This window comes from Ursus arctos, unplaced genomic scaffold (genome assembly GCF_023065955.2).
Source record: "Ursus arctos isolate Adak ecotype North America unplaced genomic scaffold, UrsArc2.0 scaffold_2, whole genome shotgun sequence".
In the NCBI taxonomy this organism is placed as follows: domain Eukaryota; kingdom Metazoa; phylum Chordata; class Mammalia; order Carnivora; family Ursidae; genus Ursus; species Ursus arctos.
In genome coordinates this window covers 65,434,234-65,456,198 of record NW_026622874.1, presented here as the reverse complement: position 1 = coordinate 65,456,198, position 21,965 = coordinate 65,434,234, and the positions used below count along the sequence as shown (strand labels likewise).

The 21,965-nt window shown below is 60.4% G+C and overlaps 2 protein-coding genes across 9 annotated transcripts in view; both read right to left on the bottom strand.

Annotated features, from left to right (window-relative positions):
- Nucleotides 1–4,896, bottom strand: part of GATAD2B (GATA zinc finger domain containing 2B) — an 87,879-nt gene extending 82,983 nt beyond the window's left edge. Inside the window, exon 1 of the mRNA XM_026485357.4 lies at nucleotides 4,657–4,896. The gene's annotated coding sequence lies outside the window, so the exon portion shown is untranslated. The remainder of the gene's footprint in view (nucleotides 1–4,656) is intronic.
- A 3,639-nt stretch (nucleotides 4,897–8,535) lies between these two features.
- DENND4B (DENN domain containing 4B) lies at nucleotides 8,536–21,747 on the bottom strand. 8 transcript variants are annotated; one of them, XM_048225389.2, is made up of 28 exons: nucleotides 21,621–21,747; nucleotides 20,005–20,344; nucleotides 19,200–19,452; nucleotides 18,538–18,607; nucleotides 18,170–18,339; nucleotides 17,852–18,096; nucleotides 17,481–17,547; nucleotides 17,327–17,385; nucleotides 17,023–17,167; nucleotides 16,558–16,733; nucleotides 16,331–16,431; nucleotides 15,822–16,037; nucleotides 15,374–15,519; nucleotides 14,927–15,066; nucleotides 14,721–14,868; nucleotides 14,132–14,338; nucleotides 13,723–13,851; nucleotides 12,820–12,976; nucleotides 12,394–12,561; nucleotides 11,755–12,143; nucleotides 11,507–11,629; nucleotides 11,197–11,366; nucleotides 10,976–11,117; nucleotides 10,564–10,800; nucleotides 9,956–10,076; nucleotides 9,699–9,864; nucleotides 9,547–9,611; nucleotides 8,536–9,447 (listed from the first exon to the last, which is right to left on the bottom strand). In XM_048225389.2, the coding sequence occupies exons 2-28, from the start codon at nucleotides 20,319–20,321 to the stop codon at nucleotides 9,302–9,304; spliced, it is 4,473 nt and encodes a 1,490-aa protein (XP_048081346.1). In that variant the 5' UTR covers nucleotides 20,322–20,344; nucleotides 21,621–21,747; the 3' UTR covers nucleotides 8,536–9,301. The 8 variants fall into 8 exon arrangements, with proteins under 8 accessions (XP_048081346.1, XP_026341140.2, XP_044235024.2 ...); XM_026485355.4 differs by lacking the exon at nucleotides 21,621–21,747 and adding an exon at nucleotides 20,928–21,283; XM_044379089.3 differs by lacking the exon at nucleotides 21,621–21,747 and adding an exon at nucleotides 21,054–21,283.
- Nucleotides 21,748–21,965: the final 218 nt, after the last annotated feature.

Here is a 21,965-nt window from a genome sequence, read left to right as displayed (position 1 = left end):
CCCGGCGTTCTGGGATCGAGCCCCACATCAGGCTCCTCCGCTATGAGCCTGCTTCTTCCTCTCCCACTCCCCCTGCTTGTGTTCCCTCTCTCGCTCTGTCTCTATCTCTGTCGAATAAATAAATAAAATCTTTAAAAAAAAAAAAAAGCAATAAATGTAACAAACATGTTATAAAGTTATAAGGACTGTAAAAAAAGAAAATACAGCATGGAAAAATAAGGAGTGAGAGGTGGGCGTTGAAGGTACAATTTTAAGAGATCTCGCTGAAAAGGTGACATATTTAAGCAAAGACTTGAAGGTAAGGAAATTAGTCGTTCGTATTATCTCTGTGGGAAAAACTAGCTATTTCCCACTAGAGGGAACAGCCAGCGCAAAGGTCCTAGGATAAAGAGCGTGACTGATGTATTTAAGTACCAAGTCAAGGTGGCTGGAATGGAGTGAGCAAGAAGAAGGATGACAGAGACCAACAGAGAAGGGGTGGGGAACCGCAGATCATGCAAGACCCTACAGGCCACTGTAAGAACAGACTTTTACTTTGAGAGAAATGATAATTTAAAAATTAGGAGCCTTTGGAGGGTGGGTGGGATAGGGGGAAAAAATTAGAAGCCTTATCCAAAATCATATAGCTAATAAATGGCAAAACTAGGATTTGACCCAGGATTTCTACATTCTCTACACCTCTATTCTACTGGTGTAGCAATTCCAATTTGCTACTTCTTAGCTCTACAACCTCCGTCCCAGGAAGTCTGAATTTAAATACTCTCAAAAAGCTAACTCCACAAATATTTTCTAGGTAAGAGACTCACTAACTCTCTGTTTAATAGTTCTAATCCTTCACAACTATAATGGGAATTTATTAATTCTGATGTCTAATCTAAATTCAACTGACATTCCAGCCTATATTTTGGGTGACTGAAAATTCCACCTTCCCCCAAAATGAGACAAGATTAAGAAAGCTTTGATCAGGAGGCTTAAAGCATGACTTTCAGGTTCAAGTAATGGTAACCTGAATTATTTCAGAAATGTATACCATTCAGATGTTAAAAGCAAAAAGAGAATGGCTCAGGAATGTGGAGATATTGTCATTTTTGTTAATACTTTACTGGTTAGTATTAATAACAATTAAAAGTTTATATGTTGTCAAAGAAGTTTCTACAGTTACTCTGAGGTCTGGGATTTGACCAGTTTCATACCTCAAAAGTAACAAAATATGTGTTCTTATTCATCTGTTGCTTTTGGTACTATAACCCAAAACTCCTGATAGCTTCTTGCCAGTTAGTGGCAATTTAAGGCAATGACAAAGATTAGAGGATTTTGAGAGACACACCATTTAAGAAGCAGACAGGCTTAGCTCTTTAATGACCCTGATTCACTCCTTTCCTACTGAATGAACTCAAAACTACATGGGAATATTTCAAGTATCCATGAGAGTAAAACGTGGAACATGAAAAGAAATCATTTCAAATCAGATCTATTCTTCCATGTTTTCATCATTACTACACAAATACAGGAGTCTCTCTGTTTCACGGACTCTGGAGCCACCAAGATCCCCAACCACTACCTACAGAAAGTGTCACAGGAATTCTGAGGATAAACCAAACAATACAGCTAATAGAAGGTTTCCCCCTAAAAGGCACACCTTTTCAACAAAAAAATGAACTTCCTTATATACCTTTTCCCAAGCTTAGCCAATGCAGGGGAACTGCAACTTTGTGTGGCATTATCTGATAGGTCGAATCTTTTCCTGAGCAAGAAATGGACAGCTTTACACCAGAGCTAAATTTATAGTCAATCTGGGTGTGTCTTTTTTTTCCCCTCCCCTCTAAACTGCTTCGGAAAATGCTTGGCTATTGTGCCTTGATACGTAATGATGCACGGCTTTACGTACTGTAAAAGATCTAGAAAAGAAAACTCCTTGGTCCTAGTTGAGGCTCAAATATTACACTTTCTCTAGCAGTTGTTTTAATCAATCAAACAACACAAGTATTCTGAGTACAGAGGGGCTCCTGGATGTCAACACGCTTATCCCAATGAGTTGGCTGACATGGAATATACTCCAGTCTAGGAACCAGGACAGCACAACTGCTGTTCCCTTACACATGGTGGGTGGGGAAGGTAAGGAAGGAAGGAACAGTCAATTGAAGCAAGAGGCCTGGTTTACATACAACACACTGCTTAAAGCTAGGATGAATCCAGAGGTCCCAGCATTCTATCAGGATACTATTACTCACACACTGGCACCCTCCTCCCACCCCCATTCTGCTGTTCTGGAACCAAAATTCAACCTGAAGGTCTGGCCAGACCCAGCCTGGGAAAGGGGGAAAAAAGAAAAAGAAAAAAGAAAAAAAAAAAAAAAGTATGGGGGGGGGATCGGAAACATTTGTCCGAGAAAGAGAGAAAGGAGGGCAGCACACAGGCTTTGAATACACTTTAAGACTGTGAGGTTCAGAAAAAATTTTTCACATCTTCCCTCCACACCTGTGGCCTTATCCTAAACACAGCAGTAAAAATTACTGCCAGAACTTAGACTTGAAGGGCTGAATCAGGGAACCTGGTCAACACTGCTCCTAGACAAGTATTTGAGTGCAGCCTCTATTCAGACCCTTTTCGGACTGCCTCTAAACAGGAAGTTAACAGACATCACACACAGTCAGGGGAGGCAAACCACAGTGTCATAAAGATGGATGCTGCTGTCAGCGACAAATTCCTCTCACTTCATCCAAGTGTTCTCAAGTAAGGAATAAGCAGGACAAGAGTCCATAAGCCTCACCTCTTCTCAAACTGGGCCACTCAGCCTACAGGTCTGGCCTTCTGATTCCTACCGATTGATATTTATCTGCTTCATTCCTTACCACGATGACTACAACTGCCCCTGGACTAAAAAACTGTATTCCTCTAAAAACGGAAGACAGCACTACCAGATCAGTACTCCTAGTAACTCATTATTCACACAACCTACCTGCTTAAAAAGCCCAAGGAAAGACTATCCTTGACCCAGCCCATCCCCAAACACAGACCAGATATCAGTTACGAAAAAGCAGCACCATTTCCAACAGATGCTGGCCTTCCCGAGCCCCACCTTCGGACGCTGCAGAAGCAGCCCCCTCCCAATCAAGTACAGATACAAATGTTGCTCTAGAACAGTACTCCGCCAAGATCACTCTGACACCAAAAACATGAGTCAGACTTAAGAGTTTAGGTCAGTGCATCAGAGAAAAAGCAAAACTTTGCTTAATCTCCAACGCACAGGCACGCTGCTGCCAGAAAACCACCAGAAAACCGTGAATGGGGAGTGGGGCTAGACGCCTGGAGAAGTGAGAGGGAAGATTTCACTTTGAGTCACATGCACGCACTATCTATCCAAAAACTGAATTTTCATAAATAAAAATGTTTCAAAAACTCAAAAGCATCAGCTCTTCAACATGGATCCGTGAGACCTGCCTTTACTCCAGCTGCTGCTAGTCCAAATCTCTGTCGCAGCCCGGCCTGAAAGCACTGCTCTTTTCCTTTACTGAAACATAGTAAGCGTCTCCCAGCTTTCTCACAAGCACACAAAAGCCCTCCAAATAATCATTTATCGGAAACGAGAAAACTCGTTCTCTGCAGGCTACCTGACTCTCCGGATGACAGTAGAAGAAAAGGCCAACGGCTAGCTCGGCCAACAGGCACATGCCACCCACCCACCACCAATGCCTCCACCTCCACCTCCGCGCCAGCCCTAGGAGCTAACATCGCGCGTCTGCTGGGGAAGAGTCCGAAGAGGCGAGCACGCCTTTACGAGGGGGGGAGAGCTGTCCCGGGCCGGCGAACGGCACCCACAGGAGTGGCTAGCTCCTCGGCGTCACTGCGAGCAGAGAGGCAGAAAGTACTCTAAGTCCCGCTCCGGTCCGGGAAGGGCCAGTCCTAGCTCCGTCGACCCCCGGGCACTGAACTGGGAGACACATCGAAAGCGCCCCAGAAACCTCGCCGAGGAAAGGGGCTCTAAGGTCGCTCCGGAAGAGGAGCACCCACCCACCCGGGCGGAGACCATTCCCTTCTCCGACGGGAGGGCGACGGAATAAAGGGGCACGGTTCTGCGCTCCCAATCCCTTCCCCTAAATAAAGAGAATTCCCCCGCGCTCCCTTCACCCGAAGGACCCCCCGCGGGTCCCGGCGGCGGGCGGACACCGGACTGCGCGCGGGGAGCGGCCCCCACACCCCCGAGGGCACCCCCGGGGGCGGAGAGAGTTGGGGGGGCGCTAGAGAGGAGCGGAGGGGAGCATGGCGGGCGGGAGGCAGGGAGTGGAAGCGGGGATGGCGGGGGAAACGGGGCGCGCGGGAGGGGAAAAAGAGTAAAAGCAGAAGGAACGGAGGGACGCGAGGCGGGGGGCGCGCGAGGCCGAAGGGAAAGGCCGGGGAGCGCGCGCGCGGGGCGGGGGAGGGGACGAGGTGAGGGGAGCGCGAGGCGGGGGCGCGCGGGGCCGGGCGGGGGAGGGGGACGCGAGGCGGGGGCGCGCGGGCGGGCGTCGGCTCGCGGGCGCTTCCCCTCCCCCGCCCTCCACCTTTCCCTTCCCCCACCTCCGCCACCGCTGCCTCCTCCCCGCTCCCTCCCGTCCTCGCTGCTCGCCGCCCCCGGGCGGGCGGGCGGCCAGGCGGGCCTAGGCCAAAGCTCCTCACCTGGCGGTGGCGGTGTAACTCCCGGCGAGCTCGCCTCCTCAGGCGGCGGCGGAGGCGTCGAAAAAGGGAGGCGACGGCACAGTGGGTTCCGGGCCCCGCCGACGAGACCGGGGTCGGGGGTGGGGGAGGGGGGCGGGCCGGACCGGGGCGGGCGGGCGGAGCAGACACTGCGGTACAGACGGGGGGCAGCGGCGGCGGCGGCGGCGGCTGCACCGGCGGCGGCACCACACAAACAAGGACGCTGATTGGGCAGCTGCCAAGCGCCTCGGCTCCGCCTTCCCCACACGCCACGACGCCCATTGGGCGACCTCAGCCGGCCTCCCCGCCCTCTTCTTCTCGGCCACACCAATAGGAGACGGGATGCCGGGACTACACCCCACCCTTGAAGAGTGAGTGGAGGGAGAAGTGATGATTGGCGTACATAATGCCCAATCCTAAGCGGAGGAGGGGGATGGTCTAGCGGGGGCGCGTTAATGGGTACCTCGGCCAGTCCCAGACACATCCGGGTCTTCAGCAGCCCATTAAGTGTCGGGGGTCAAAAAATCGCTTCAGGCTGCAACTTTACCTTAGAGACGTTTTGGTCCCCAGGCAGCCGCCGTACCCCAGTAGCCCCAAACCGGGATTCCCCCTCGGCCAGCTCTCATTCTTCCGACTCCAAAGATGGAGACTGGCGAGCGGCACTGGGCTCTGCGTTGGGTGGTGGTTCATCGCGACAGAATCCCGGAATTTGATGATGGCAGTGGCCGTAGGCGCTCGGGCCTCGCGGTCTGTGCGGGGCGTGGCCTGCCCGCGTCCGCCGCAGGCCTCGGGCTTCCTGGTCTGCGTGGGGCCCCGCGCGGCCCTGTGGCTGCCCGGCCCGGCCCGGGCGGCGGCGCTGGTGCGGGGGGCCGTGGGGGTCTGGCGGGGCGCGCGGTGCGGGGAGCGGCCGAGCCCAGCGGCGGCGCCGGGACAGCGGGGACCGGGTCCCGCAGAGCCGGCGTGTTAGGGAGGGGCCGGCGCTAACGGTGGACACTGTCACCCGCGTGGTACCGACCTCACGACGCGCCCAGAGTTGCCCACGATCGGTGGCACGGCTGAAATCCGAACCCAGCTAGATCAAAAGGCAGGCTCAGAGACGTTCAGTAACTTGCAAAGGTCAGACAGCGCATTAGTGAGAAGACGGGGCTTTGAACCCAGAAATCACCGGCTCCAGAAGCACGACAGTGTGTTCTTCAAATCGTTTAGAAGTGGTGGGGTGCAGTGCGGTGCGGCGGGTGGTGGGGGCCACGTGAGGACAGGTGCACCTGAGCACACACATGGGCCGGCCCCAACGTCATCGTAAATGGGGAAAAGCCTTGTCTCGTTCTTGCACAGTGTCCACGTCAAGAACATGGTCTCTCGAGTCAGCCTGCTTGGGTTTGGATCTTGGCTCTACCTCTTACCAGTTGTAGGATTTGGGTGCAAGTTACTTAGCCTGTATTCTCCGTGTCCCAGTCTCCCTCTCTGTAAAATGGGAATGTTGGAGAAGAGTGCCCAGCTCATATAGGGGAATTGTGAGGATTATAAAATAGTACATTTAAAATGTTCGGGACAGTGCCACCGACACAGTAAGCACTCAGCGTTAAGAGTAACGATTATGAGAGTTTTCCTCGCTTTTCTAACCATTTCACTTTCTTAGTTCTAAATTCGGCTTCCGTTGGTATTCTACTTGTACCTGCCTTGCGCTGCACTGAAAATTATTTCTCATTTTAATAATTTCTTTTTTTTAAGATTTTATTTATTTATTTATTTATTTGAGAGAGAGAGCTCGAGAGCATGAGTGGGGTAAGAGGCAGAGGGAGAAGCAGACTCCCCGCTGAGCAGGGAGCCCGAGGCGGGGCTCGACCCCAGGACTCCAGGATCGTGACCTGAGCCAAAGTAGATGCCCAACCCACTGAGCCACCCAGGCACCCCTCATTTTAATGCTTTCCCTGACTCAGTTATTTAACACCCAAGATGGAAGGTCCATCGCGTTACCAGGTGTCCCTCTACATGCTGGGCATAGTGCAGTAATTGTGACAGAAAATCGCTGCCCTCTTTCCCTAACCTGCTGCTTTGCCCATTTTCCCGTTGACGCATTCTCTGCTGTCTGACAGCCATTCTTCAAGGGCTGAGAGAACTGGAAGCATGGTGGTTGAAGATGCCAGCCTGACGAAGATATTAGTAACGCCTGAGAAAATACCTTTCAACAGAATTAAAGTCAGACCGTGGAGGGGACTTTCAGTCTGGAGTGATCAAACTCCAGGGAAGACAAGTGTGAGGCCACTGTTGTAGTGGACCTGACCATTCCCCTCTGCAGACTACCTACTTGTTCGTTTTCTTTTTGAAGCTAGCATTTACGGAGTGTGCTTAGCACTCGATATGGATTGAATAATTAATCTTGGTAAACCACCTCCTCAATTCGCAAACAAGGAAAAACTGAGGCACAGGAGTTAAGTAATTTGGCTGATATAATAAAATTAGTAAGTGGCAGAGACAAGCTTTAATTAAAATTTTGTCGTACCCAAGCCTGTCTACACTCTGAAGCCTGGGAAGAGAAACTGGGCCAGGATGAGGCATGTCCTCCCTCATCCAGCTCCCTAGGCCACAGGACAGAGATGTCAGATGCCCTAGTGAGTACTTTGCTGTTGGAATTTCCAGATATTCCTGTGGTTAAAGAACTCTGTAGTCCTGTCCATCTGACTGCAGGTCTCTACAAGGATGCCCAAAGGTGAGAAGTACACGCTGGAGGCAAGGATGTCTGAGTCGAGGGGCACTCTAGACCATTAAATTGGATGAGCTGTTAAAGTGGGAACTGAGCCCTAAAATTCTCTCTGCAATTCCAGACAGTTCAGCATTCTGCTGGGCACACTACACTCTGAAACACTCGTGATGGCAGGGAGGCAACCTCTCCCTTGCAGATACGGGGACAGGTTGATTCTGGGGACTGAGGTCCAATCAGAACCTGGGCTGATGTGAGAATCTCCCCTCTGAAGAAAGCACCTCCTAGTCCCAGGCAGGACAGGGCATCTCCTAAGCCCCAGCCCCCCCCCCCCCCCCCCCCGTGCAACTCTTGTAGGGCACAGGACAGGGAAGGGTCGGTCCTTGGCTTGACATTTCGAGAATTCAGTACTACTTCTCTCTTCATCCACTGTTCTCCACCCCCCGGGAATTTGCACCAAAGCCTCATGTGAGTTATTCCCTCCACACTGACACTCCTGCCCTCCTCCCGAAGGCATTTGTCTTGTTGGCTCATTCCCTTTGGTGATTGGTTTTGCAGCTCTGTTAGTTGCTTCCTGTGCAGGAAAGGGAGAATTCCGAGTGGGCCTGTCTCCCTGTTGCCCACATTCAGTGAGCTCCTTAACCCTTGCGCCTGTCTTCCTGGTCCTGTCCCCAGGCTGAAAGCCTGGTTGGAAGAGTACTGCCTTAGAGCAACGCAGGGGACCTAGGATGGCCGCCAGGGCTCCCAGGATGCATGACAGCTGCCAACACCAACTACTAGGGAGAGGGCTGTCCTCTCCGTGGACATACTGGAGAAGCCGGGAGGCGAAAGCTAGGGGAGAGGAAAGAAGGCAGAGATGAGCTCAAGGCCCCCAGAGAATGGAGCCTTTGTGTGGGGTACAAATGAGGGACAAGGGGGTGATTGTGTGGGAGGGCCGGAAGTGCCACACAGACTGGCACCACCATAACCAGCACCGGATTCACCCCTCTCCTGCTCCGAGAACTCCCTGAGCCCCAAGGGACCAGTACCAGACCTGGTCAGGGAAAGCAGGGCGTGCCCAAGGCTGCAAGGGATGGAAAGGTGGAAAGGAGGATGTGCAGCCAGGGGAAAGAGCAGTCTCCCCTGCCATTATTCCAGACCCAGGGAACAGGAGGCAGAAGGAAAAAGACAGAAGCAGCTTTTACTATATTTACATCCAACAAAACTTCGCAAGGAACAATCCTTACCGCGCAGTCAGGGCCCTGGGTGGGTGAGGCATTCCCCACGGTGGAGTAGATGGGAAGGATTAGGGCTGGACGGGGCTCCTCCAGCTCCCTCCTGACTTTCCAGGAGCTACAAACCGCTGAACCGTGGTGCCCCGTTTCCCTTCTCTTTCTCATCATCCCCGGGAACCTCCTAAGCAAGGGGGCTATGGCTCCAAAATAAATAACTTGAAATACAAACACTAAGGTAGAAAGATAACGACGAAGCGCTCTGGCTACTGCAGCAGCGCCAGGGAAGAAGGACCATCCCTGGCGGGGAATGACATCCCTCCCTCCCACTCAGGGCAAAGACTCAGTAGCTCTGTATCTTTCCGGTTGTTTTTTAAAACAAAAACTTAGAAAATGACCAGGGCAGTGCAGATCTGTGGGCACCCTGGAGGTGAGTTCCTGGTATCATCTGGGGGAGGAACAGAGCTGTGCCAACTCCCGCCAGGCCTCGTACAGCATCAGCGCGAGCATACTGGGCAGGCTGGAAATAGGGGGACTGTGACTTTTGTTAACAGTGGGTCCCTCTTCTTGTGGCCCACATTCGGAGCCTGCGGCTGGGCCAGCTTCCCAGCCCATTCCCAACTCCTCTATGAAAGGAGTAGGAAAGCAGGGTATGTCCAGAATCCGTTCTCCCTCACCTCCCCACCCCAGGCTGGAGAGGAAAGCTGAAGGGTCCCTAGCATTCCAGAGGTGCTCCAAAACATTTCCGGCAATCAATGGCCTTTGGGGTGGGCATCTGTGCCCGTCGCTGCCTCAGCTCCTCCTTGCCCATGCTGCTGGCCAGCTTGTTAAAGGCGGACTTGTACTTCTTGTCGAAGGCCACTGGGGAAGAGGGGGAGGTAGGTCAACAGATTACAATTCTAACCCCCGACACCTGGCCCCAGATACTCAAACTCCTCAGCCCCCTGCCTGCTCCCTTACCTATGTCCACGTGGTCCTTGCCCAGAGCAGCCATTGTCAGGAATAAGATCTCACGGTAGATGCCCCTGGAGTGGAGGCAGAGGGTACGAGTGAGAGAAGGGGGGTGCGGAGTCTGGGACAGGCCAGGGACCTCCCGGATGGGAGCACCATACCTCTGCAAGTGCAGACCAGTGGGAGGCGGCCCTAGAGTCTCCAGTAGGAGCCCGACCGCCTTGTGCACCTCGTTGAGACCCACGTGGCGCAACACCGCCTCCAGGAGCTCCAGGCTGAGGGGCGCGGGTATGGGGCCTGGCCATACCACCCGTTGCGGGATCTGGCCTGGGTGAAAGACAGGAAGGCAGCCAGGATTCCTGAGCCCTCTGGGCAAGGGACCCACCCCTTCCCAGCCTAGGCCAAACACCAGACTCACTGTGGACCCTCCAGAGCACGTAGAGCGGCGGGCAGCTACCGGGATCGGGGGTCAGGACGTCCCACAGCAGCCGCACCTGCACAGATGCTGGATCTGGCGTCAGCCAAGGAGCTGGGGCCTGCTGGGAGCCAAGACAAAGGAGGCAGACTCACGGACCAGCAGGCGGAGGGCTAGAAATGGACCGGGGACGCTCCGAGAGACAGAGGGATGTTGTGGGATACAGCCGAAAGGGAGAGGGAAAGGGACCCTCGTCCCGCATGAGAGTGCAAGCTCTCTGAGAGCACGCGCTTCGTTCTGTGATCTGCGGCGTCCCCAAGCCTAAAAACTGCTGGGAACCTGAAGGCGCTCAATAAACGCTGGAACACGAGACGTCGAGCAGTTACCGCGGCAGGTGCCGGGCACTACACAGGCGTCGGACAGCCCCGGGGGCCGGGCACTCAGGGCACTTTACAGACAAGTCAATGGAGGCTCGTGAAGTGAAAAGGCCAGGGGTTAGACAGACCAGGTGCAACTGACTCCAAGGCCTGTGCTCGCTCTACGGGACCTGAGAGGCCCAGAGGTGAGGTGGGGAACACCCAGCAAGCAGGGGGCCACAGGAGGGCACTGACCTGGGGGGGCGGGGGCCCATCACAGGAGGCCAGCACCAGGCATGGCAGAATACTGGGCAGGCGCAGCCGCTGGAAATACCACAGAAGGTTCCAGAAGATGATGGGGTGGGCAGCAGGCAGCTCAGGCAATGCCAGCACCTCGCTGCCCTCATTTTCCACCAGCGACTCCAGCTCCTTACGCAGCACCAGGGGGCTCAGGTACGCCCAGGCCCCACCCTCGACCCGGCGGGAGGCAGCCTGTCAGGCACAAAGAGGGAGGACGGCCCCATCCTCAGATACCTGCTTCCCACCGAGCCACTACGTCCAGCAGCTTCCGAGATGCCCCGTTCCCTCCATGCCCGTCACACCCCCCCCACCACTGGACAACACACACAGACACCCATTCCTTGTGCCCCTTTGGCCCAGCCCTTACCCCCATATGCCCGTTGCAGAGCTGGGGCTCATCCAGGGCAAGGCAGAGCCTGCGGTCACTGAGCACAGGGCCTGGGCCCCCAGGGATGGGAGCGTCTTTGCTGTTACTGGCACCAGCAGGGGCAGGCTTGGGGCTGGGGGCACTGTAGGGGGATAGCGGGGGTCAGCGCTTGAATCTCTGCCTCCCTGTCCCACCCGCAGCACTTGCCCTGCTTTGGGCACCTGGGTCGGGAATCAAGGGTCTGGACACTGAGCAGGGGCACAAAGGGGCAGGCGCAGAAGGGGCAGACTGTGTTGAGGTTGGAGTCATCAGGTGCCCAGCCAGCCATGATCTCCTCATCATACACCAGCGAGTCGCAGGCACGGCACAAGGAGCAGCTGGACAGCAGGATCTGCAGGCGAGAAGACCCCCCCAGGCTCAGGAGCCCAGGCTCCTTCCACCTCGCCCAGCCCCTGCCTCTGACAGAGGGGAGGGGCGGGGGGCCTGCACGTGCCCGTTCAAGCACAGCTGTGTGGGAGGGGTTCTCCTCACTTCCAGGGAAGGTGGCTGCAGGGATCCAGGGGTGTCGCTGAGGCGCTCTGAGGAATGGCGGAGGCTCAGGCTGCTGACGGAAGACTCTGAGAGGTCCCACTCACTGCCCAGAGAGGCTGAGCTCTGCCATCACAGGAGAAAGGGCGGTCAGCCAGCCCCGCGGGCCTTCTCTGGGCTCTCTCCTTGTCACCAGCCCCTCCCCAGGCCTCCTGGTGCTAACGCATCAAGACCATCCCCTCGCTGGCTACCTCGGAGGCAGTGGACCCAGGACGCTCCCGGGGGCGCAGGAGGCTGTCCATCGGGCTGCGGCGGGCGGGGGGAGGCAGGTCAGGGGGCAGCTCGGGTGGGGGAGCACGAGAGGCAGGGGAGCGGCGGGAAGGAGTGAGTAGTTGTTGCAGGCGGGCGCCCAGCCCTCGTCTGGGGGTGCTGGCCTCTTCCTGACGCCCACCAGGCTTGGGCGCCCGCGCGCTCGGCCCCTCCAGGGTTTCAGTGGACTGGGCACTCAGGGCTGAGCCCGAGTCCTCTGGGCTGCCTCCAGGTGCCGGCTCCTCGCCGGTCAGGCTCAGGTCTGAGAGGCTTCCATCGCGCCAGGGCACAGGGGACCCCCGGGGCTCCAGCACCCCCAGGGCCTCTATCACTGCAGGGCAAAGAAGAATCAGAGAAGACAGAGCCTAGCCCGTCCTCCAGGAGCCAGGGAAACACAGCCCCAGGCCACACAGGCTCCTATAGGCACCATTACCCCCACGACAGCGTGCCCAGCAAGGTCCCCCAGCTTCCGCAGCACACCCTCCCCCCAGAGGGCCCTTCCAGCCTGGCTCTATCCTCCTCTCTCCCTGCCAAGCAGTGAGGAAAGCCGACTGGGGAGGATGGGTCAAGCGGACACTCACTGTGGGCCACGCCAGCCTCCACCGTGGGCTGTGCCCCGCGGGCGCTCCCCAGACTGCCGCTTTTCACCAGGCGCCCCGTGGGTGAAGCTGGGTCCCGAAAGCTTCGACCAGCCCAAGTAGTCTGGCGCTGAAGTGGGCGGGTAGGGGAGGGACGGTCCAGACGGGGCTCTGTGACAGACCAGGAGGCGGCTGAAGGCCGCGGGAAGAAACCCGGCCCCAGTCCGAAACAGGGCTCCTTGTGGGGTTCCTCCCAGGCCCTGCTTTGTTACCAGCCGACTGCAGCATCCCCGTCCCCGAACTCCCGATGCCGTCCCCGAACTCCCGATGCCGACCACGAGGCCAGCCCCAGCTCTCCGTGGCCCCCCCCCCCCCCCCCCCCCGCCAGCCTGGCTGCTCAGCCCCAAGCCCGTCACAGTCCCGACGCACCTGTCTGGGCGCCGCTCGCCTCTTGCGCGGCCGCCTGCCGCCGCCGTTCTCTCAAGGGCTGGCGGAACTGAGCGGCCCCCAAGACAACGTTCCGGAGCTTGGCCCAGCGCAGGCGCCCACCTGGTGTACCAGACAGCCACTTGCTTTCCAGCACGGCCTGCCAAGCACAGTGCCCATCAGGATGGCCTACTTCCACGCCCTGCCTCCAGCCTGATGGCCGCTGCCTGTTCCAGGAGCACCGGGGACCCAGGGGCCCCCTTCCCCTGCAGACGTCCTGCTGAGGGCCCGGCCAGGAGCCAGAGCCCACGCGAGGGTTAGTTAGGATGAGGGATCTGGAGGGAACCAGAAGCCGTGTAGATACTTTGTATCCAGATCTGCTTCTTGTCAAGCATATGGCTTTGAAGAAATCTTTTTAAACTGTTTTGGTCATCATCTTCGTCACGTAAAAACCAGTTTAGTATTGTGGTTAAGGGCCTGAACGCAAAAAACATCGCTATGCCTCTGTTCATGCCCTGACTCCCTCATTTCCTCCGTGTGGGACCCCGGACAAGGCAGCAGCTCTCTGCAACCTCACTGCCTCCCCTGTAAGATGGGGGAGGGGGGCTGCGGAAAAGATGAAACGACAGGAAACGTGTGCTGTGCCCGGAACAGCGCCTGGCACGCTGGCTAACACCAAGGCTACCACTGGGAGGGAGCAGTCCTCCTTGTCAGGGCTACGGCGAGTGAGTAAGCCGCCAAGTGGGAGGAAACGCTGTGTGGGCACTAAGGCACAGTGACTGACAGTGGCTACAGGGCCTGGTCGCATCGTCCAGGGCCAGTCTCCAGGGGGGCGTCAGGGAGCGGCATCCTCCCCATTCGCACACCTGGCACTGGCTGCCGTCCCACCCCAACCAGATCCGGTACCTTGTTGTAATAGCCGTAAGTGATGGTGTTGGGCACGATGCCCGCCCGCCTCATCTCCAGCATGACCCGCACAGACAGCACGGGCTGCCCGTAGTGGGAGCACAGCTGCATCAGCACCCGGTAACACACCTGGGCCCGGAGAGGCACAGGGTGAGGGGCCCGCTCCCCACCCCAGCCCCCAGGTCTCCGCCTCCCCCAGTTCCTGCAGACTTCACCGGTCCAGGGCAGCTCCTGGGGCACCCCAGAGCACAGCCCCCTGCCCTCCCCGCTGACCCACACCCTCCAGTCTCCACCGCTGTCCCCGGAACACATTCGGTGAATGTTATGAGCACCTGCCCAGCTCCCCACCAGCCTCCTCCCCGCCCCCACAGCTGCACAGGCCCCCCTGGGGCTGGGCACGGACGCCCACCTCATCGGGCAGCACCACCTTGCGGCTCTCCATCTGGCGCAGCACGTGGTAGGCTGTGTGCAGCGCCTGCACGCGGGAGGGTGCCGACCGCACATAGGCGGGCAGACATAGGAACCACAGCCCGTAGCAGTGCCCCAGCAGGCACCGAGCCCACAGCTCGGGCACCGCTGCCGACTTCTGTGCCATCCGCTGGGCGACCTTCGTCTCCTGGATGGGGCAGGGCACACCTGGGTGAGGACAATGCCAGGCCGAGGCGGGGTCTCAAAGTGGTGTGGGGGGAGCAGCGCCCGCCCCGAGGAAGGGTCCACGCTCTGCGGAGGCAGGAGGGTACTGCACACAGGGCTCAGCCCGAGAGCCCCAGGCAGAGATACCTAGCACCGACAGGTGCCCTGGAAGAGGCACCGAGCCCCCGGCTTCCCGGAGGGCTCGGGAGATGAGGGTGACGATGACGACGACAGTGCCAACAGCTGTGTTTTATGGGCCAGGCACACTGAAATGTGCCGACAATCAGGTAGGTACGATCGTACCCGCTGCACAGAAAAGAAACGGCCTGAGTCAGATGCCTCTGTGGGGCCCACGTCCCAGTCACCTGTTTGGTGCGGCGAGGGGCAGGGCTGCTGGGGGCACTACGGGACGGGCCTGGCACAGGCAGCGCGCCGGGCTGCTCCCGCGGGGACTCAAACAGCTCAGCCCGCAGCTCTGGGAACCCATCGTAGCTGGAGGGGCAGAAAGAGGCACTATTAGGAGCAGTCAAGGCTCAGCCAGCCGCAGGGGCCCGGGAACAAGGGGTCTCACCAGTACTGGGGGGTGGATTCACTGCCCTCTGGCGCGGGAGGCTCCTCGGGGGGTGTGATAAAGACGGTGAGCTCACTGCCCGACAGCTCCTCCAGCTCCACCAAGGGGGTGGGCTCAGGCTTCTCCTGCTCCGGGTGGACCTGCAGCATGACGGGAAGAGGGTGGGCATCAAGACAGCGGGCACAGCGGGCACCACCTCCGGGCATCCAGGAGACGCCATCTCCCCGGAAGGCACCGCAGCAGGAGGCGCACGTGGGCCGGAGCTCCCTGAGGCCCTGGAGCTACAGCTGGGGACCGAGTGAGAAGCAGGGGAGCGGTATGCACGGAAGCCAGCCACTGCCGAGGGGCTGTGTGCACGGCAGCTGCGGGGCGGTGCTCCCTGCACAGGCGAGGGGCGGAGCGGTTGTAGCAGGGAAAGTGCCGCGGAGCGGGGACCGCGCCCACTACCTTGTCCACGCAAGAGTCGAAGAACTCGAGGGCGGCGTGCCGAGCGGAGCCGAAGGAGCACTCCTCGATGAACTGCGAGAACATCTGCGTGCGCAGCAGCTGGCAGTACAGCTTGTGGCTGGAGCGCTCCCGAGATTTGAGGAAGCCTGGGGGTGCGGGGCGGGGGGTGGGGGGGGGGGTCAGCAGGCCGTTGGGCCCCTCTGGCAGGACGGCGGTGGGTGCTCAGCACCAGGCCCGTGGGGCCCTCCCTTCTGTCCTCAGACCAGAGGTCCCCGAGGATAGGGCCCCGGGGACAGCTTGGCTCATGGGGCGGATCACCCCAAGCCCTGGGCCCCACAGGGCAGGGCCAATGCTGGTGCCTATAAACACCTCTGCCGAGGGAGGGAACAGGCAAAGGAGTGGTGCCCCATCCCTCCCAGCCGCCCACCCAGAGACGGGCCCTCCCTACCCTGCAAGAAGAAGAGGTTGTCGACATCTCGAGCCCCCTCTGAGGGGGCCTGGGTGAGCGGACGCAGGAAGTCCCGGTAACCCTTGAGCAGGCAGGCCATGAAGCGGAGAAAGGCTCCCTGGACCTCACGCTCCAGCCGGGCCCGTCGGCCGCACACCGCCTCGTAGTCTGTCAGCAGGAACTCCAGGGACGCCTCCTCCTCGGGCCCGGTGTACGCTGGGGACAGGGCAGCCGCGGTCAGCGCCGGCCTCAACCCTGCTCCCCACACACTGGCGCCAGTACCGACTGAAAGATTCCCAGCAGGAACAGTTTCAAGCCTCTGCAGGGACACGTCCGCCCCACCCCTGCGCACACCACCGGAACGTCAACGCGGCGTGCCCACGCTCTCGTGGAAACGAAATCCTCACACCTCGGACCTCCTCGAGGGAGGTCTAGCTCTCCACGGGCCCCCCAGCTGGAGGCCGAGGGTCCGCGCCACTTCCCAGCCCCACCCCTGCGGGGGCTCTCACTCTGATCCAGCTGCTGGTACAAGTCTGTGAGGGTGGCTAGCAGAACCTTGTAGGGTCTGCGGGGCAGGGTCCGAGGGGAGAGGGACTTCTTGTCCTCGGTCCTATGAGACACGCAGAGGGAAGAAAGGGCGGTGGGGCTCCTGCCAGCCTCCCCTGCTGCTCGCAGAAGGTTCGGTGAGCAGATGTCACTGCGCACAGCAGCCCTGAGGGAGGCCCGGCCCCCTTACTGGAAGAGCGTGTTGGTGTCCAGATCCACGCAGATGACGTCGGCCGGCGGGTCGTGCAGATCGAAGTAGCTGGAGTGGATGCCCACGATGAAAGGCACGGGGGCGCTCAACACATCCGCCAGCACCAGCGGGCAGAGCGGGATGTAGGGGCACTGCCAGTGCAGCGGGAAGATCATCTGTAGCGGCGGGGAGTGAGAGCCAGTGAGCAGGGCTGCGGCAGGAGACGGGGTGCGGCAGGGAGAGGGGACACTGCCCAGGGAGGAGGTGCCTGCTGACGGAAGCTGCTGCAGGTGGGGTCCGGAGAACCGCGCCTGCCTCCAAGCTGCACGTAGGCTGCGCCCCAGGAGAAGGCCGAGGGACCTCCACCCCCACCCCGAGGAAGGAAAAGGAAGTAGAGTCTGGGCAGGCATGGAGGCACCCGCGCGAACCTTCTGGAGAGGGAGGGCTGGGCAGGGCGGCACTCACAGAGACGAGGGCCTCACAGACGCTGGTGAGCAGGTCCGGCCTCAGCGAGTGCACGAGGACCTTGTGCTCTGTGAGCACAGCCAGCAGCAGCGTGACGGCCAGCTCGGGGCCTAGGCTCTGCAGCAGCTGCAGGAAGCTGGCACCGCTGCCGGAGTGCCAGGGGCGAAGGGTCACGGGATGCCCTGGAGACCCCTCCCCTGACACATGCCGCCAGCCCGGTGTGCGCCAACCTCGACAGCCGTGCCCACCTGCCTGGCACCTACCAGGTCTTTGCCCGTCACGGCCCCCCCACCTGGACACATACCTGAGGGGCAGGGGTGAGGACACAGGCTGGCACAGGAGCAGGTTGTCATAGGGAGACATCTGGGAGGCAGGAGAGCCGCAGGTCAGAATGAGGGAGGCTGGCCCCTGCCAGCTCCCTCCTCCCGGCCAGCCCCATGCTGGGCCGCAGCTCTCACCTGCACCAGGATGCGGGGTCTCTGTGGGGAAGGGAAGGGGACGTTGTGAATGAAGTGGGAGATGTGCCTGGGGAAGAGAGGGTTACCGGTCAGAGGCAGACCCCCAGTCCACCCGTCCCTGTCCCACCTGTCCTTCGCCCTCCTCCTTCACCTGTCCACTCATGCCTCCCTGAGCTCAGGGCCTAGTCCTGCCCCTTAGCAAGCATAAACCGGATTTCAGGCCCCGCTCCCCCCAGTCCACAGACTGTACAAGCCCGTCCCCACTCCTTTGCACACCCGGCCTGAGCGCCACCCTAACCTCTCCCATCTCTCCTGGCCTCCCCCCCCACTCCCTCATCGCCCCTTCCCAGTGTCTGGGCGGCCATGCTCACGCTTCCAAGGGCAGGCGGTGGGGGCCTGAGACGGAGTAGCGGTAGAGGAACGTGAGGAAGGCCCGGAAGGCAGGGAAGGCCGGCCAGCGCGACAGCACTGCAATGGCACGCCGGCTGCGCACAGCCCGGCCCCCCAGCGCCCGACCCCGCTCCACAGCACTCAAGAGGCCCAGGGCCCGTGCTTGCCGCTCTGACAGCCTGGCCCTTGGGAATGCCTCGTAGAACTGCAGGGCAGCACCATACACCTGGCAGGGGGCAGAGAGGCCGTCAGGCGGGCTTGGTGTAGCCCGGACCCCTCAGCGCACCCCACACACCCACCTTGTCACCAGCTGCACCCGTGAGCACAAAGGTGGAAAAGACGGGCACGGGGTACTTGGTCTGGGCGGGCCAGCACTCAACAGTGGCTCCCATGGGCAGGCAGAAGACGGGCACGGACTCAGGCAGTGGGAACGCCTCATTGTCCTCCTCTGGGTAGCGGCCGAGCAGCTCTGCACCCCCAGCAGAGTGGGGGGCACCAAAAGAAGGAGGGTCGATCAGACTCCAGGGAAAGGATCCAGGGGATGCCAGACAAGGGCCGACTGGCAAAGGGGAAGTGGGCTCTGGGCACACCGATGGTACCAGCCAAGAGGCACCAGGACGGGGGACATGAAGGACCAAGGACTTGGAGGAACAGGGCGGCGACTCACCTGCCTCGTACACCAGCGTGTTGGCCTTAGCCAGGCCCACCTTGTAGCACAGGTGCACCGCTGGACCCCACTGTCCCAGAAATGACAAGAGACAGACACATAGCTAACAAAGATGGCTAGGCTCCATTTTCTCCATCACCCCGTAATGGTCTTTTGTCTTTTTTTTAAGTAGGCTCCGTGCCCAGTGTGGAGTCCCCAAATGCAGGGCTGGAACTCACGACCCTGAGATCGAGAGTCAGGCACTCAGTTGACTAAGCCTACGTCGGCATCCCAGTGGTCTTTGCTTTAAAACTCCCAATAATCCCGGGGCACCTGGGTGGCTCAGTCAGTTGAGCATCTGACTCTTGATTTCGGCTCAGGTCGTGATCTCAGGGTCGTGAGATCGAGCCCATGTCGGGCTCCGTGCTGGGCGTGGAGCCTGCTGAAGATTCTTTCTGTCCCTCTCCCTCTGCTCCTCCCCTCACTCGCTTTCCCTCTTCCTCTCAAATAAATAAAAATCTTCAAAGGAAAACCTCCCAATAATCCTGGTCCCTCAAGACTAGAGTCACCCCTCTGGGCCCACCCTGGGCATCAGAGGCCCTGGTGCTAGGATGCCCTCTGCGCCCCGTGCCCGGCCCTCCCCGCCGCACGGGCCTCCGCTCCTAGCCCGGGGCCCTGCTCACCATGCCAGGGTTGAGGTTGCGGGGCAGGCGGCAGTACGTATGTGGCGTGCCCTCGCCCTTGCTGGGCAGCACCAGGCAGAGGTCGGTGATGCCCAGGGCGTGCAGCCCTGCCCCCTCTGCCGCCCGCCGGTAAGTGAGGTAGGTGCGGGGGTGCCCAGGGCCTGGAGGGGCCAGGTTGGCCGAGTGGCTGTAGGGTGTCGTGTCCAGCACTTGGAAGCCAGGCTTGGGTCGTTCCTTCCCCTCGTACAGGACCCTGGACACGGAGAGCAGGCACAGATGTCAAGGGCTCAGGGCAGAGGAGGAAGACCCCAGTCCTGCCAGATCTGCAACTAGTCCTACCCACCAGGCTTGCACCCGCAGCCTTGTCAAACCGGGCACCAGGGCCCACTTGGAGCTGCACTCTGCCCTCCAGAACCCTGCGCCTCCGCTTCTGTCCTAGGCTCCACTCCTTCACCGGTAACACCCTGTCAAGCCTCCCTGGCTCTCATGCTCATTCATAAACGCCAAGAGGAAAAGTTTCCATTTGCGGACTCTGTGCCAAGCCCCACATACAGATGGCCTCATTCGATCTTCCCAACCACCCTGTGGGGAGGTGTTCTTTCCCCCATTCTACAGAGAGGCTCCACACCTGGCCCAAGATCCCACGCTAGCAACCGGCCACACTAGGCCACCAACCAACTCCAGGTGAGGGCTAGCTGCGTCCACCTCCCCCGCTCCCTGCCTCTAGCCTGCTTTCTTCCCACCCTCGCCCCAGCCCCCACCTCTCCCTGCCTCCCCGCGGTGCCCACGCAGGAGGGGCACACACCCCAGCTCAACCAGGGGGGGCTTGTCACGGCCCCGGCGGTAGCAGATGACAGGCTGAGTTCCACCCAGGAGCCCAGCACTGAGTTCCAAGGGGTGGCCCCCGGCGGAAGCCTGGATGCACGTGTAGCCCTGGGGCACCTCCTCGCCCAGCGCCCTAGCAATGACTGCCACGTCTGTGATGGGCTCGGCCGGCCGGGGAGGACGCAGGGTCCCACTGGGTTCGGGAACCCACGTCTCCTCGGGGATGGGTGCTCCGTTCCCTGCAAGCCCAGCTATCACGAAGTAATCCACCAGCCGGGGGGGCCGCTCCTCCGCCATGGCCCCCCCCTCACTCACTGCATCTGGAACGGACAAGTGGGGCAGAGATGAAGGAGCGAGGGAGGCAACCAAGGGGCCCCCCTCTGCTCCCTCCTTTCCCCAGTCCTTCCAAGGGAGGGTAGGGTCGGTGGTGGTCCGCCAACCCTGAGCTCTCACGCCTGTGACGTCACCAGGCAATTAAAGAGACCGGGACCCTCCCGCAGGGCGGCACTAGCCCTCTCCCAAGCAAGCCCAGCTCCACTCCGGCGCCCACAGCTGACCTCGGCTCTGACCTCATACCGCTCCTGCATCCCCTTTAGAGGCCCCACCCGTCCTCACTCCCGACTGCGGGGACCACACTCTGTTCTATAATGGCCTGCAATGACATCATGCCAACCTGACAGTCTGTTTGAAGGGTTTCTGACCTTCCCACTCTACTGATGACATCATCAGAACCTCACGGTCCAGCTAAGGTTCTTAAAGAGCGCACCTCTAGGCTTTCAGGAGGACCCCTCGGGTTTCCAGGAAGGCCCACAAAACCCAAGTTTTCGTGTCTTTTCACCAGACTCAAGTGTCCTTCTTCCTACCCTGTCCACTAACCCGACAAAAAGCCCAGCGCCCTCCCACCTCCAGGATCCTGAAGTTAGGTCCGATCGGAGCCGCCGTGGGAGGCAGTCCGGCCATCTGCCCCGGTCCGCGGAGCGCAGGGAGGGAGCCGGGCGGCCCACGGGCCTCCACTAACTGTGTTCTCACCTGCCGCCATGGCCCACCCCGAGAGCGGGGGCCCCGGGGGTCCCCAGAGCCCGCGGGCGCAAAGCTGGGGAGCAGCTCGGTGGGTGGTTGCAGCACAGGACCGGAGGCATGGGGCGCTCGGGAGGGGAAGGGAGGGGACTTCCCGAAACCCGGGAGGGGAAGCTGCGCGGGCGGAAGTCGGCCCCGGGGCGTGCGGCGGGGGGACCGCCGGGCCGGCAGCGCAGCCGCGGGCGCGGGAGCCGCGCAGTCCTCCTCCGCCTCCCCCTGCCCCCACCCGGGGCCAGGACCCCGGGCGCGCCCCTCCCCCCGGGCCCCCGCCCCCCGTCCAGCTCGGCCACACGCGGCCGGCCGCGGCCGGGGAGCCGCGGCAGCGGACCGGGCGGGGGGAGGGGGGGCCGCGGGCCGGGGGGCGCCCTCCGTCCGCCGCACACCTGCGCGCCCTCCCCTGCCCGGCGGACTCCCCGCGCTTTCACTTCCCCGCGGCGGAGGAAGCGGAACCAGCTGCGCCGCGGGGGCCCGGCGGCCCCGCCCGCGCCCCCTCCCCGCCCGCCGCCCGCCCGGCCCTACCTGCCGGCCCGCGGCTCCCCGGCCCCCGGCCCGCGGGCGGGCGGCTCGGAGGCGGGCGGCGGGCTACCCGGCCCCGGACATGGCGCCCGGCTCAGCACGCTCCCGCCGGGCGGCGGGCGGAGGGACAGGCGGCCGGGGCGCCGCGCCGGGCTCGTCCGCGCGCCCCGCTTTCTCCGTGGCCCCCCCACACCCCCACCCCGGCCGTGACCCCGCCGCGCCCGCCCGGCGCCTGCAGCGCGACCCCTGGCGGCCGGGAGGGCCCCCTGCACGCAGGCGGCGGGCGCCCGTCCCGCCCCGGGGCCTGGTCACATGTGGCCCGGGGTGCCTGGCCGTGGGCCCCTGGAG

What these genes read in the sequence shown, in the direction of transcription:
- DENND4B (XM_044379089.3), bottom strand. An exon ending in CACCGCCTGCCCTTGGAAGC is followed by an intron (nt 17,548 to 17,851) that starts GTGAGCATGGCC and finishes TCTCTTCCCCAG; the next exon opens with GCACATCTCCCACTTCATTC. An exon ending in TGCAGCCACCTTCCCTGGAA is followed by an intron (nt 11,367 to 11,506) that starts GTGAGGAGAACC and finishes TCTCGCCTGCAG; the next exon opens with ATCCTGCTGTCCAGCTGCTC.